We start from the raw sequence: 12,838 nt of genomic DNA, 5'->3' as shown, positions 1-12,838 counted from the left end.
TAGGATGGGATATGTTAACAAATCTTACCTAGACAAAAGCTAAAGCTGTAATTGGTAAATGTCACTTCTATTACCCAAGGTGGAGGGATGTTTCATCATTTTTGTGGTTTGGACAATGTTCCTGTCTTCGTTGATGTTCACATGATTATAGAGTGATCTTGTTTTTGTCTTCATCCTGCATGTCACAGAGTGACTTCGTCCGACGTTGATGTTCTGTGAAATTGTTCGTGTTTAACAGAACATCACGCACAGCACCTGTATGTCTGGAGGTGTGTTTCACTTTTTCAAATCTAAATTAAATGCAATTGTAACGTTAATTGCCAGTTTTGTATGTGCTTGTTTTATAAAAGAACTTCACAAAATATATCTAACAAAATATATCTAATAAACGTTAGAATTAAGAACCCACAAAAGAAATAGTATTGCAAAAACAAAAAAGACATAAGAAGAAAAGGTTGATAAATCTACCACAAAAAAATTAAAGTCACAGTTTGGAAAACAAACCACAAACTCGGATAAAATATCTCCAATGTATTTGAAGAAGGGCTGATGTCCCCGTAAAACACACAAACAATTCTCCCTACCAATAACATTTTAAAAAGTATTTTTCGGAATAGTTTTAATTTTTTACAATATGAATGTACCACTGAAAAACATTTTCAAGAAGAAAAGACTGGGACTTGAACACAGAGAGGCGGGGCTCGCAGAGGCTCGGAGGGCCTCAGGGAAGAACTACACCTCCCAAGAGCCTCTGCGCTGATCGTCCCCGGCTTCCCGACAGGCTCTGCGCGCTCTACGCGCCAGCTTTGGCCTTGGTCCGCGAGCGGCGGAATCGCGGCGGAGGATGGAAAGCAGCGACGAGAAGACGGTCGAGAAGTGCCGCGTCCACTTGCGCCCCGGCACGCTGCACGACGCCGCCCTCGCCACGCTGCACCTTCTGCCCTGCGAGGTTCTGGTTAGCGGGCCCGCCCCAGTGGAGCGCTTCTTCACCCCAGCCATGCGCCAGGGTCCCGATGGTGAGAGCTCACTGCCGGACTACGGCTCCCGGCAGGCCCCGCGCCCCCGCCGCACTCTCCTCGGTGAGGAGCGGCGCGAGGACTCCTGGGGATCGTGGTCCACTGGAGGTGGCGGGAGGGCCCCAAGGGGCTTGCCCCGCAAGGCCTGAATAGGGCCCTCACCGAGGCTCTGCACCTGCCTCCTACAGGACTCGAAGTGTCGTTTCGGGGCCGTGGACTACGGGGCGAGGAGGTGGTGGTGCCGCCGGGCCTCGTGGGATACGTGATGGCGATGGAAGAAAAGGGAGAGATGTTGGTGGGAAAGGACTTCTCGGAGGATTCATGGAATGACGAGCGAGAGGAGCAGGAGCTGGCGGAACCCCCCGAGGCGCTGGAGCGGGACTTTGTGAGCACAAGGGGACAGGGCTGGAGGGAGGTGCGGGCGGCATTGGTGGCCCCGATGTTGAGCCAGGCCCGTTCCTCAGGACCAGTTTATCGGAGCCACCGCCAGTTTCAGCCGCTTCACGCTGTGGGGCCTGGAGACCATCCCCGGGCCGGATGCCAAAGTGCGCGGGGCCCTAACCTGGCCCAGCCTGGCTGCAGCGGTGAGTAGGTGGATGGCCCTCATTCTTCCAGCCCCATCCATTACTGCATGGGTTGCCCAGAATCTTGCCCAAGTGGATATGGGGCTTCAGGGCTGGGGAGTACAATGGGGCAGATGGAGCCTGGGTCTGAATGGAGGATCAGAATGGTCGGGGGCAGTGTGGCTTCCCCACCTCTGATCTGTCTAGAAGGGGCTATCATTCTGAGTAGCCAGGTCCCTCCTAGAACATGTGCGCCACCCAGTCACTCTATGTCCAAAATCCAATGGTAGAGGTGACTCCTGTTGCAGATTCACGCACAGGTGCCTGAGGACTGAGAACCGGAACATGACATTGAAAGCCACCCAGTCCCTTCACCCCAATAAACCAGCTCTTCATTTTGGAACCACGGATTCCATCACCCCCAATAAACAAGCTCTTCACAGCACCTGTGAGTTTGTGGGGCACCTTGGGAGGAGTCCCTAAGCTGGCACTGCCCCTTCTCCCAAAAGAAACTTTCATGGCTCTGGCCTATAGAAACAATTTATTGCCGGGGAGGGGGGGGGCAGTGAGGGCAAGAGAGGCCAGAATTCTGCAGCCAGTACCCAACCCCCACAACTCCTACTTTACAAAAGAAATTTTTACAGCCACTGGCCCTCTGTACAGAGTGCACCCCCCCCCCATCTCGCTGTACACAGCTGCCTGGCTCCGTCCAGTTTCTGGTTCATAGCAGGCCCAGACCTGCAGCCAGCTGACCTTGGAGTTGACCTGAGCCCTGAGCTCACCTCGGTGCTGGGCACCAGCCAGCCCCTATCAGGCCGGTCCTCTCCTTATGGAGCTGTCCTCAGCCCCACCTCCCTTGGTGTGCCTCTCGGAGGCCCCGCTAGGGGTGGGATGTGCTGTCAGCTCCAGTTCTGCTTTGCTGCCATTGCTGTGCACGGCGTCGGGTCACCACTTTCCCCTCTTGCTCCAGTCCTTGGGCGTGAAGTGCAGACACTTGGAGTCGATCCGAAGGAGCCGCTTGAGCATAGCTCTCTCGTGTCCGTCCACGATGTCCTCTGACAGCGTGAGGATGTACTGGCCCTGGATGGGGGATGGGCCCAGGGGGTCAGCCCACGCGGGGCCCGCACTCTGCAGCCCGACACACGCCTGTCCCCCGCCTGCCTCCCTACCTTGTAGTAGTTGATGAGGTTGAGGTACTGCAGGGTGGAAATGACATCCTCCTTCTTGATGCTGGTGATTTCACTGATCTCGCTGTGGGAGGGCAAAGATCAGGTCCTCTGGAGGCCTTCATCTCTGCCCCAAGCCCCCAGGAACCCCAAGCGTGAGGACGGACCATGCCATGCACCCCCAGGGTAGGAGGTAGGGCCGGGCTCACTTGATGGTGATCTGTGGCCTCTCCCCGCTCTCTGACTTCAGCCCCATCAGGATCTCCAGGATGGTCTGGGACCAGTAGCTCCGGTAGGATAGGAGGCCAAGGTCTGAGAGGGGCTTCTCAGGGGTCCCCGTTTTCCCTTCCACTTTGGAGAGTTCATAGCCTACAGCAAGGGAGCAGGAAGGGTAAGCGATCACACCTTTGTGCAACCAACGTTTCAGAACAGGAGTTACAGAGGTGAACTGCCTGATTCCCATCTCGGCCCTGCCACGTGGGAGTTCTGTGACCTGGCACATGGGGCTTGTCTGCTGCGTCTGTCTCCCCGTAGAACTAATGAGCATTAGCTCTTCATCTCTGTGCTGTGGAGGATACTGATGGGAGCAGCGAGACTCCACCTGGAAGAGTACTCAGGAGCCAGGGGAGTGCAGAGAAAATGACACGCAAGGCAAGTGCCTCTGATTTTCATCATACCAGACCCTGCCTGGGTCTGTGAGGAGGGAAGGCAAACCCCACGTGGGGTCTAGGCCTGAAGACATTTGGATTTGCAGTCAGATCAGTCCCCCTAGCTGTGACCCGAGGTGCAATGGCCCTACTAGGTGTTGACAGGAAGCAAGGAGAGGCACCAATGAACTTCCCAGGTCAGAGGGCAGCCATTCCTCAGCAGGTAACTGACCTCTCCAGGGATTCTCTGACTGCTCTGCCCTCCTCTACCCTGCGGACTACTGGCCACTGGCAGACAGTTCCCAGTGAGTCCCTCAGGCCCTGCAAAACCTTATATGGCTTTGTGTCTCTTGGCAGAGTCTTTATTCTCTCCTTCAGGGTCCTGGGGTGTCTCCATTACTTCTAGAAGCCCTTCTTCACCCTCAGTCATAATTACGTTAGGTCACAGCCCTTCTGCCTGCCCCCCCAATCTTTATCAGCCAGTCTGGTCCAGCCTCCTGCAACTTCCGCGGAGCAGCCTGGCGGGGAGAGGGACAGAGGCGGCTGCTTTAGAGGAACGCAGCACGGAAGGGGAAGGGGGCACACCTGGGTTCCTCCTCAACTTTGCTGGGCCCTCCAGTGCATGTCCTGACAGATCAGCTGGAGGCCACACTCGCCTTAACAGGGAGCTCCCAGCCCCTCCCCAGTGAACATCAACCTGCCCTCAAGAACTGCCTGCATTGGGCACTTCCGGTGCACCTGTCCGCTCCGGCTGGGCAGAACTGAGCACATCACGTTGGTGACCTTGTCTGATTCCTGTCTCCACTGAGGTTTGACTTTAAAGGCTTAGATTCATTTTCTTTAAGTGCCCACTCTACCAAACTGTGGGTTTCTTGAGGATGGGACCCCATCTTGGCCTCATTCTATTAATAGAATTCCTCAAATGGACCATGACCTTGATCAAGTCAAGCCTCTGTGTCTTCACCAAACAGCTCAGGCTCCCTCCTGTCTCCCAGGTCAGAGCTTGGTTATCCCAAGGGTTCCGTGAGTGGTGAACTGAATGGAGCGGGGAAAGCTGCTGGGAAGCAGAAGGGGGCCTTGCAGTTGGGGGACACCGAAGAGTTCATGTATGAAGGGGCAGAGTCCCTCGTGGGCTTCACGAGACGGACCTGCCTGAATCCAAGGAGCAGAGGCCAAGGCCATACGTGTCAATGCTTCCTTGTTTTTGCTGAGTCAGCATTGTGAACATCCACTGTCTGCAAGGCTCAGGCCACAGCGAGGGAAACGGAGCACTGCTCCTCCTTCGGGAATTTGCTGGATGACCCAGAACCAGACCGATGTGCAACAGGGGCTCACCTGGCTTCTGCCCAGGGCCCCGGGCAGGAGCATAGGAATCAGAGTTGGGAAAAGTTGGGTGGTGCTTAGAACCTTAGCCAAGGAAGAGTAAGGGGCTGAAAACCTAGCCCAGACGAGCAGGGCAGTCACCCTGAGCAGGGCAAAAACCTTGGGAGAGTCCCAGCTTTCTTTCTGGCCATCTCCTGCGGTGGCAGGGCTGACAATCACAGCAACCTAGCCCGTGTATAGGGGAGGCAGGATGGCAGCGCTGCCCCCCCCCCCCCCGGCCTGGGCCTGCAGGTACCCGCCCCCAGATGAGAGCACAGGTACTCACTGAACTCGATCAGCAGCTTGCCGTAGCCGCGGCGCTGGTAGGGAGGCAGGGTCAGGATGCAGGCCACATTGTAGTCTTCCGTCGATTCCTTCTCCTGGAAAACGGGGGTGGGTGAGTTGGGGGGGAGGGGACACAGCTCGGGGCAGAGCTGAGAGAGGATCCGGGTGAGTGCTCACCTTGGAGAAGTAGCCCACGATGTGGAAGCCCTTGCAGTCATACTCTGTCATGACATAGAAGAGGAAGGGGTCTGTGTCATAGTACAATGTCTTATGGTCGAGAAAACACTTGGCCAAGAGACACAGGTTCTGGGAATAACTCTGCAAAGGAAAAGGCCTGTCACCACTCTGGGTCCCCTGTCTTAAACGTGGCTGTTTGGTTTCTTTACCCGACGCTGATCGGTGAGGGGCTTTCCTCCCTGGGGCCTGACCCATTCCATCAGCCGGGCTGTCCCTGCTGCTCAGGCAGAACGACTTCTCAGTGTCAGGGCGCCCGTGTACCAGCTCCGGGGTAGTGTCTGACCAGCTAGATCCCTTGCTGGGAGCTGGGGCAGGTTTACCCCTGTTCCCCATACCTCCATCTAAGTCCTTCTGGAGGCGGGGGGGGGGGCTTCTACTGCCCTCTGTGTAGCAACAACAGTCAACAGATGGTGGCACGTCTTGAGGAAGGCAGACTCTGCCAAGGTTTCGGAGAGCAGCTCTTCCCTGGTGACAGTCTAGGAATCTGCCTGTCAAAACCCACAACACACTCCCGCCTGCGGTCACACCTACAAGAGACTGATCTAGCCTACAACGCACAGAAGATACTCTGAAATGGAAAGTAACAGCCTTAGGGGTCGCCCCAGCAAAATGATGAATCTTGCTGCTTTGCTTTACCTCTACGCGTATGTTCTCCTGCATATCAGACATGGCTTTTTAACCCTGCTGGGCACTGCCATCTGGACGCCAAAGTCCACACGTAAGAACAGAACAGTGTGAAAGCAGCACCCTTCCCTCAAGCTTCCTCAGCACCCAAGCCAGAGCTCTCCCCTGCGGTTCAAGATACCTGCTTCTCCCTCGCTGCCTTCTATGGCCCAGGAGTGGTCTCACAGTCTTAACAGTGCATCCACATGACTCCCTTCTTCCTTCCCACAGCCACAGACTAAGGCAGGTTTGAAGCCCCAAACCTGCAGTGACCCCTACTCCTCCCCCAACTGACCACCTTCTCACCATCTGAGCTCTCTTAGAAGAGCCTGCCTCATCCTCTCTGCCTTTCAGCCACAACGATCTCTACCTTTCACACCATCTGTACACCCACGCCTGCCCTTCAGAACCCCACTGCTTGGGATCCCTCACCCACCTATCCTTTATGTCAAGGATCAAAGATCGCCTTCTGTGGGAAGCTTTGCTGGCCGTTTCCAGGTCCTCATAACCCACCCTTTGTTTCATGACACACATCCCTGGGATGTTGGCAAATCTGTTTTGTCCACGGACTGTGAACTGAGACTTCGTCTAATTACTGGTCATCTTTATACCTCCACACCTGCCTTACGGCAGGAACTCAACAAAAGCGGGATGAGCTGATCTGCTGACCAGACTGCTCAGTGTTTTCCTGAGCAGGAGAGAGCTGCTCATTTAACTTCCCCCAGACCACCAGTGCCAGTGACCCCCCGCTGCCCCTCAGCCACAGACCTTGTTCTTACGTCCGTCAATCTCAAAGAAAGAGATGGTGCCTTTGCGGTAAATCTCATTGCCCGGAGGATGTCGCAGGTCACACTTGGTCTGAGGAAGAGAGGAGGATCAGAGGCCGGGGCAGGGTAGGGGGTAGTAGGAAAGCAGCCCCCTGGGGCCCCTCGTACCAAGTGACGCTGCAGACACTTGAGGCTCCGGCCATATTTGAGGCAGAACTCGCAGAGGTAGAGGACAGGCAACGTGGTGAGCTCCTGTGGGTACGGGGAGAAGTACCACGGCTTCAGGCGGTGCCGGCCCAGCTCGATGCACTCGATGTTCTTCATCCGGGTAACAATGTCGTCGTGGCTCCGGTCAGACACCAAGCTGCCAGTCATGCGTGGCGCTGACGGTATTCCATCTGAGCTGTCCTGGGAGTCCTGCCCAGGGCCAGTAGAAAACATCAGGTTACAGAAGACAGCTCAAGCCGGACACCTGACGGCTCGCGTAACCTTTCCACAGCTTTCCTTTTTCAAACCTAACAACCACCCTATGGGGGCGGGGGGGGGGGGGGCTGGTACTATATTATATTCCCCACTTTCCAAATAAAAGGAAACTAGGAAAATTCTTAATTGCAGTTTGAAAAAGACCACCCAGTGACTGACCTGAACCAACTCTCCCTGGATCCTAAGCCTACCAACAACCATCACTGCTTACCACCTCTTGTTTATCTACTTATTTTTTTAAGTTTGTTTTTTAATAATCACTACACCCAAGGTGGGGCTTGGACTCACAACCCTGAGATTGAGAGTGGCATGCTCTTCCGACTGAGCCAGCCAGGTGCCCCTTCTTGTTTATTTTTAAACCAATCACTAAACTCTCCATCCTGCCGATGTTCCCTCCTTTTCACCCAGCTCCCCTCTTCCCCAGACCTACCTCGTCAGTGCCCAAGCAATTTGATTTTCGCTTCCGTCCTGGCTGAGCTGCCACTGCCCTACGGGCTGATCCATTCTGCAGGTAAAATGGTGAGAACAGAACGGAGTGTGGTGAGAGAAGCCTGAAAGGCGCTGCCAGAGGGGAGACGAAACGAAGAAAAGGGTTTGGGGGACTCACCTGGGGAAAAACTGAGGCTGGGGCTGTCTCGCTGGGCACTGGAGTTGCTGGTGAAACCACCTCCACCTTGCGTTTCTGCAGAGAGAAACCAAGAAAGGTGGGTCAGAAGGTAGAGAAGGTGGGACCTCCGAGGAAAGCAAGGTCCCTGGAATTGCTGAGGGTACCGTTGAGCGGTGGTTGGGCTGCAGGCAGGAGCTGGAGGAGAGCGGCTGGTCAGGCTCGCCACCGGGAATGGCCTCCCGCTCCTTGGGCAGGTTGAAGCGGAGTGTGATCTGGACCGGGATTGGCAAGGTCTTCCCGCTGGCCTGGGCGGAGGCCGGCTGTAGAGATAGGTCCAGGGTCTTCCTCTGGGGTGGGGATGGTGGTGGGATGGGAAAGGGGAGTAGGGGCCCCTCAACGTGGAGTAATCAAGCCCCACCCTCTGCCCTCTCAAGGACATAGGAATAGCTACTGGATTCTGGAAGCTACAATTTGGCCCCCGTCCTTTGCAAGCTGAAGCCAGAGTGGAAGGGTGCAGACTTCTACCCATCCAAAAGCCCCTGAGGCCAAGAGATGAGAAAAGTAGGAGGCAGGAGAGAAGAGGTGAAGCAGGGGACCTACTCACCACCTCTCTCTCTGGAGAGCCGGGGCGAGACCCAGGAAGTCCGTTCTTGGTGGGGGTCTTGGCCTCTTTCTTGGGGAACTGAATCTTCTTTAGGTCCAGGCGCTCGTGGGTCACCCATTCATCCAGGCGTTTGTTGACTGCAGCAGTGGGGATGGCTCAGGAAGGAATGCCAGAGGCTGTCTCCCAACCCCACCCTGCAGCCCTACCTCACCCGAGCCCAGAACTCACAGTCAATGTAATGGACGTAGAAAAGCTTGCGGCCACTGATGTCCTTCACGCTCAGGATCTCGGCCAGGGCTGTGGGAACAACACAGGCGGGAGCCTTAGTCGAGCCAGACGGTGAGAATCCACCCTCCTAAGACCTGATCTCCACCCACCCCCGGGCCGGATCCCTAAACCCCAGCACTTGGAAGCTTTCGCCCAAACCCCCTTTAGTCACCAAGTGCCGCCCCCTCTCCAAGCCCCGCCCTGTCCAGCCGAGCGGCAGAAAGCCACGCCCCTCCTGGGTATCTGCGCCCCGCCCGCCCCGGGATTAGAGAGGCCCCACCCCCTCCCGAGGGTTCGGTTGACTCCCTCCCGCCCCTCGCCCTCAGGTTCCTTAACCCCGCCCCCCGACGTCACTCACGCCACTCATCTTCGTTGTCCTGGTTCCGCCGAAGCACGGGCAGGCGGCAGCCCTCGATTATCTCCCCCTGGGGAGACAGCGCGGCGCCAGGGTCGGCTACTGGGGGGCCTCGGGTTCTACCCACCTCCCCTGGCTCCCTCCGCCCCGCCCCGGGCACCGGACTCACCACCTCCGCCATCTTCCCTCCCTCCACTGCCACTTCCGGCCCCTCTGGGAGACGTCACTTCCGGGACTGAACGCGCTGTAGGCCTGCGCCTCGTGAAGCGGCCTTAGAAGAAGACTTTTGAGAGACACCCCTGCCCAGCTGGAAGCAGGCGGCCGTGCCGTTTGGCTGGCGGGAGAGTGGGGTGTTTTAAGTTTCGGCCCGGGTCCGGGGCGGAATCCCTTAAACGCGCACAACGATTGGAGGAAAGCGGAGTCCGTCACGTGACGCCCACCGGGTGCGACTCCGGTCACGTGGATACGGCGCGGATCACGTGGGACAAGGTTTGTGCTTCGAGGACGGCCGGGCTCGGGCGTCTCCTAGTGGCAGCAGGAGGCGTCGCCGGGAGGAACTGCGCGTGCTTGGCGCCGGGGGAGGGTCTGAGGGGAGTGGGAGGCTGGAGAAGTGGGCCGGACTGCGAACGGACCTTGTGCCTGGCGGTTTGTGGACTTCCTTTCTTGGGTTGGGGGTTCAGATGTTTCGGCTTGTTTTGTATATTAGGTTTCTAATTTTAAAAAATAATATTCGTGCATGCATTCAACAGCTATTTACTGATCCTCTAGCATGTGCCAAGCATTATTCTAGGAGCCTATAATACGTTAGTGAATATGGTAAAGAAGCCTGACCTCTTGGGGGTTGGGAGGAAAAAGGTATAGATCACAAGTGTATTTAAAATTAAATTATTTAGTATATGAAAAAGTGATACGTGTTATGAGAACCCCCCCCCCCAAAAAAAGTGCAAGCCAAAAGAGCCATCTCTTTTGGGCGAGGTTGCAGTTTTAAACAAAGTACTCAGGGCAAGCCTGGCTGTAAGTGTATTATTTGAGCAAAGCTTTAGAGGGGTGAAGGGATGAGCCAAACAGTTATGTGGGAGGAAACTGTCTCCCCAAAACAGACCAAGATAAAGAGGAGAAAAGGATGATTTCAGATCATCACGAGAGAATGTCTATAGTGAACATTTTGGTTGATTGTCTTGTAGACCAGGGGTGGGCAAACTGGCCTGTGGGCCAAATCCAACCCTCTGCTGGTTTTCCTACAGCAAATGGGATGGTTTTTATATTTGTTCATGGCTGAGAAAACATCAAAAGAAGAATACTTTCTGACACATGAAAATTATGAGGCTCAAAATACCATTTACATTTTATCTATGAGGACTTTCACATTAAGACTGAATAATTGTGCCTGGGATATGGTCCACAAAACCTAACGTATTTACTATCTGGCTCCTTACAGAAAATGTTTGCCATCCTCTGCTTTACTGACTATTGTGTTGCCTGTTCAATACAAAAGTAGGTTCTTGATTGTGTATATTGTGCTGTTCCCAACTCATTTGCTTAGCAACATAAATTGAACCCTTGTCACTAAGTATTCACTAGCAGTTCTTTAATGGCTACATTGTGTTTTGTTGTTTAGATTCATCTTCGCTGCCATAACCAATTTCCTGTTGTTGAGTATTCCAACTTATTTCCGATTTTCCCCTATTACAAACAGCGTCCTTCCTTATACGTACAACTTCCCAGTTATTCATCCCAGCATGATTTGCATTGAAGATATAAGTGGGGGAATGATTTTATCTGCATTTTGGAAGGATCACCCTGGTGGCACTGTCTCTGGATTGAAGGAGGTAAAACCAGAACAGGACAATTGGAAGACTGTCAAAATTGGCCATTCACTGATCACAGTCAATAAATCAATAAATGTTTATCCAGGGCCTGCTGTGTATTACAGTTAGCATTGGTTCAGTCCCTGCTGCCTTGTCAGAGTCACCAGTGACCCCACGTTAATCCCATGGCTGCTTCTTGATCCTCTTGGCAGTGGCATTTGGCATGGTTGGTCGTTGTCTCGTCCTTGGAACACTCTTGTCCTTGTTTCCAGGATACCAGACCCTCCTGGTTCCCATCCAATTTCCATGGCTGCTCCTTATCTCCTTTGCTGTTCTGCTTCCTGTCCATCACCACTAAATATTCACGGGCCCCAGGTTCAGCCTGGACTTCATGTCTGTTTCCACACTCTCCATTCATGATCCCCTGTCGGCTTGTGGCTTTAAACAGCATTCACATGCCAAGGTTTCTCAAATTCATATCTTCAGCTTAGACCTCCCCCCCCCCAATTCTGTCCTCACTGCCCGTTTAGCATCTCTGCCCAGTTGCCTAGAGATCATGTCCAAAACCAAACTCCTGGTCTTCCTTCCCAACTGTCTCCTCCCGCTGTTTTTCTTGTCCCTGTCGGTGATGATCTATCCATCCAGTTTCGCAGGCGAAGAACCTGAAGTCATCCGACTTTACCTCTCTCACACTCCGTCAGTCAGCAGACACTCTCGGCTCTGTCACTTCTCTCTGCCTTCACCACTGCCACTCTGGTGCAAGCTACCACTGTCTCCTCCCACAACTATTGCAGTGGCCTCAGCCATAGGAACACGAGGGATCATTCAAAAATATTAATTCACGCCTGGGTGGCTCAGTCAGTTAAGCATCTGACTCGGGTCATGATCTCAGGGTCCTGGGATTGAGCCCTCGTCAGGCAGTCTGCGTCTCCCTCTCCCTCTGCCCCTCCTCCCACTCGTCCATGCGCACACGTGCTCTCTCTCTAATAAATTATTTAAAATATACATAAATACGTGTATATGTATATATATGTATATACATGTATATATGTGTGTGTGTGTGTGTGTGTATAATTCACACCGTGTCACCCTGATGATCAAAATCCACCAGTGGTTTGTCATTTACTCAGAGTAAAACTCAAAATCCCTGTATAAATCCAGCCCCATTACCACTCTGCTTCTCCTGCTGTCCCCTCACAATGTACTAGTCCCACTGGCCTCCTCATGTTTCCAGGACATAGTAGGAAGTTCCTCTCTCTGGTCCTTTGCTGTTTCCTACCTGCAACATTTTCTCCCCATTTATCCACCCGGCTCAGTCTCTCAACTCATGCATGCCTTTGCTCAAATGTCACCTTCTCAGTGAGGCCACCTCCGACCTCCCCAGTTAAGCCTGCCCATCCCCCACCCACCTCATCCCCCTCCTCCTTTGCTTCGTTGTCCTACATAGCCTTGATTACCAGCTGTCGAATCGTGTTTTTCTTATTCACTTGTTAACTGTCTTTCCCTCACTAGAGTGTAAGACTGTCCAGTGCTGTTTTCCCAGCTTCTAGAATAGGGCCTGACTCATAGTCGGCGTTCAGTTAAAAACTGTCAAATGGATTAAGCACATGGTCTCCCCAGGGAGCCAGAGGTGTGAACTGACATTTACTGCTGAGAGCGATTGGTCTTGTAAGGTGGGAAGGAGAGCTAGGGCTCCGAGGAGACAGATCCAGGGAGGGTCCCGGAGCATCTAATACATGACGTACAGTTTAGAGGCTGAGTGCGTGCTGGCCAGAGAAAGGACTTGGGGATATTCCCGGAAGTGAGGACAGCAACAACAAAGAGAGTAAAAAAGGAGAAAAGAAGCAGCTGGTGATCAGGGCATCAGGCATTCAACAACATTAATTGAGCACCAACAGTGTGCCACACCGTGCAGGAGCAACTTGAGGGAAAACAGAGGAGGCCCCTATTCGAGGGGGATGGACACGAGCAGTTCACATAATAAAACAAAAATAATCGCCGTGGAGGG

The 12,838-nt window shown here is 53.8% G+C and overlaps 2 protein-coding genes and 1 long non-coding RNA gene across 11 annotated transcripts; 2 read left to right on the top strand and 1 right to left on the bottom strand.

Annotated features, from left to right (window-relative positions):
- Positions 1 to 774: 774 nt before the first annotated feature.
- On the top strand, positions 775 to 7,330 carry RNASEH2C (ribonuclease H2 subunit C). 3 transcript variants are annotated; one of them, XM_026483211.4, is made up of 4 exons: positions 775 to 1,016; positions 1,205 to 1,401; positions 1,481 to 1,600; positions 1,888 to 7,330. In XM_026483211.4, the coding sequence occupies exons 1-4, from the start codon at positions 845 to 847 to the stop codon at positions 1,912 to 1,914; spliced, it is 516 nt and encodes a 171-aa protein (XP_026338996.1). In that variant the 5' UTR covers positions 775 to 844; the 3' UTR covers positions 1,915 to 7,330. The 3 variants fall into 3 exon arrangements, with proteins under 3 accessions (XP_026338996.1, XP_057173385.1, XP_057173384.1); XM_057317402.1 differs by having other exon boundaries at positions 775 to 1,079; XM_057317401.1 differs by having other exon boundaries at positions 1,481 to 7,330.
- Positions 2,102 to 9,284, bottom strand: KAT5 (lysine acetyltransferase 5). Of its 7 annotated transcripts, none has more exons than XM_057317400.1 (14): positions 9,192 to 9,284; positions 9,026 to 9,092; positions 8,629 to 8,697; positions 8,401 to 8,537; positions 7,961 to 8,143; positions 7,797 to 7,871; positions 7,620 to 7,694; positions 6,875 to 7,123; positions 6,708 to 6,797; positions 5,217 to 5,357; positions 5,041 to 5,134; positions 2,955 to 3,114; positions 2,749 to 2,830; positions 2,102 to 2,659 (listed from the first exon to the last, which is right to left on the bottom strand). In XM_057317400.1, exons 1-14 carry the CDS (start codon positions 9,201 to 9,203, stop codon positions 2,525 to 2,527), a joined length of 1,569 nt encoding a protein of 522 aa, XP_057173383.1. In that variant the 5' UTR covers positions 9,204 to 9,284; the 3' UTR covers positions 2,102 to 2,524. The 7 variants fall into 7 exon arrangements, with proteins under 7 accessions (XP_057173383.1, XP_026338993.1, XP_026338995.1 ...); XM_026483208.4 differs by having other exon boundaries at positions 7,961 to 8,116; positions 9,192 to 9,277; XM_026483210.4 differs by lacking the exon at positions 7,961 to 8,143 and having other exon boundaries at positions 9,192 to 9,277.
- Positions 9,285 to 9,387: 103 nt separating this feature from the next.
- On the top strand, positions 9,388 to 11,835 carry LOC130544658 (uncharacterized). Its single transcript, XR_008961094.1, has 2 exons — positions 9,388 to 9,511; positions 10,719 to 11,835. It is a non-coding gene; the product is annotated as an uncharacterized LOC130544658 (long non-coding RNA).
- Positions 11,836 to 12,838: the final 1,003 nt, after the last annotated feature.

This window comes from Ursus arctos, unplaced genomic scaffold (genome assembly GCF_023065955.2).
Source record: "Ursus arctos isolate Adak ecotype North America unplaced genomic scaffold, UrsArc2.0 scaffold_23, whole genome shotgun sequence".
NCBI classification, from domain to species: Eukaryota; Metazoa; Chordata; class Mammalia; order Carnivora; family Ursidae; genus Ursus; species Ursus arctos.
Note: the sequence above shows the minus strand (reverse complement) of the source record. Positions and strands in the feature narration are given on the sequence as shown.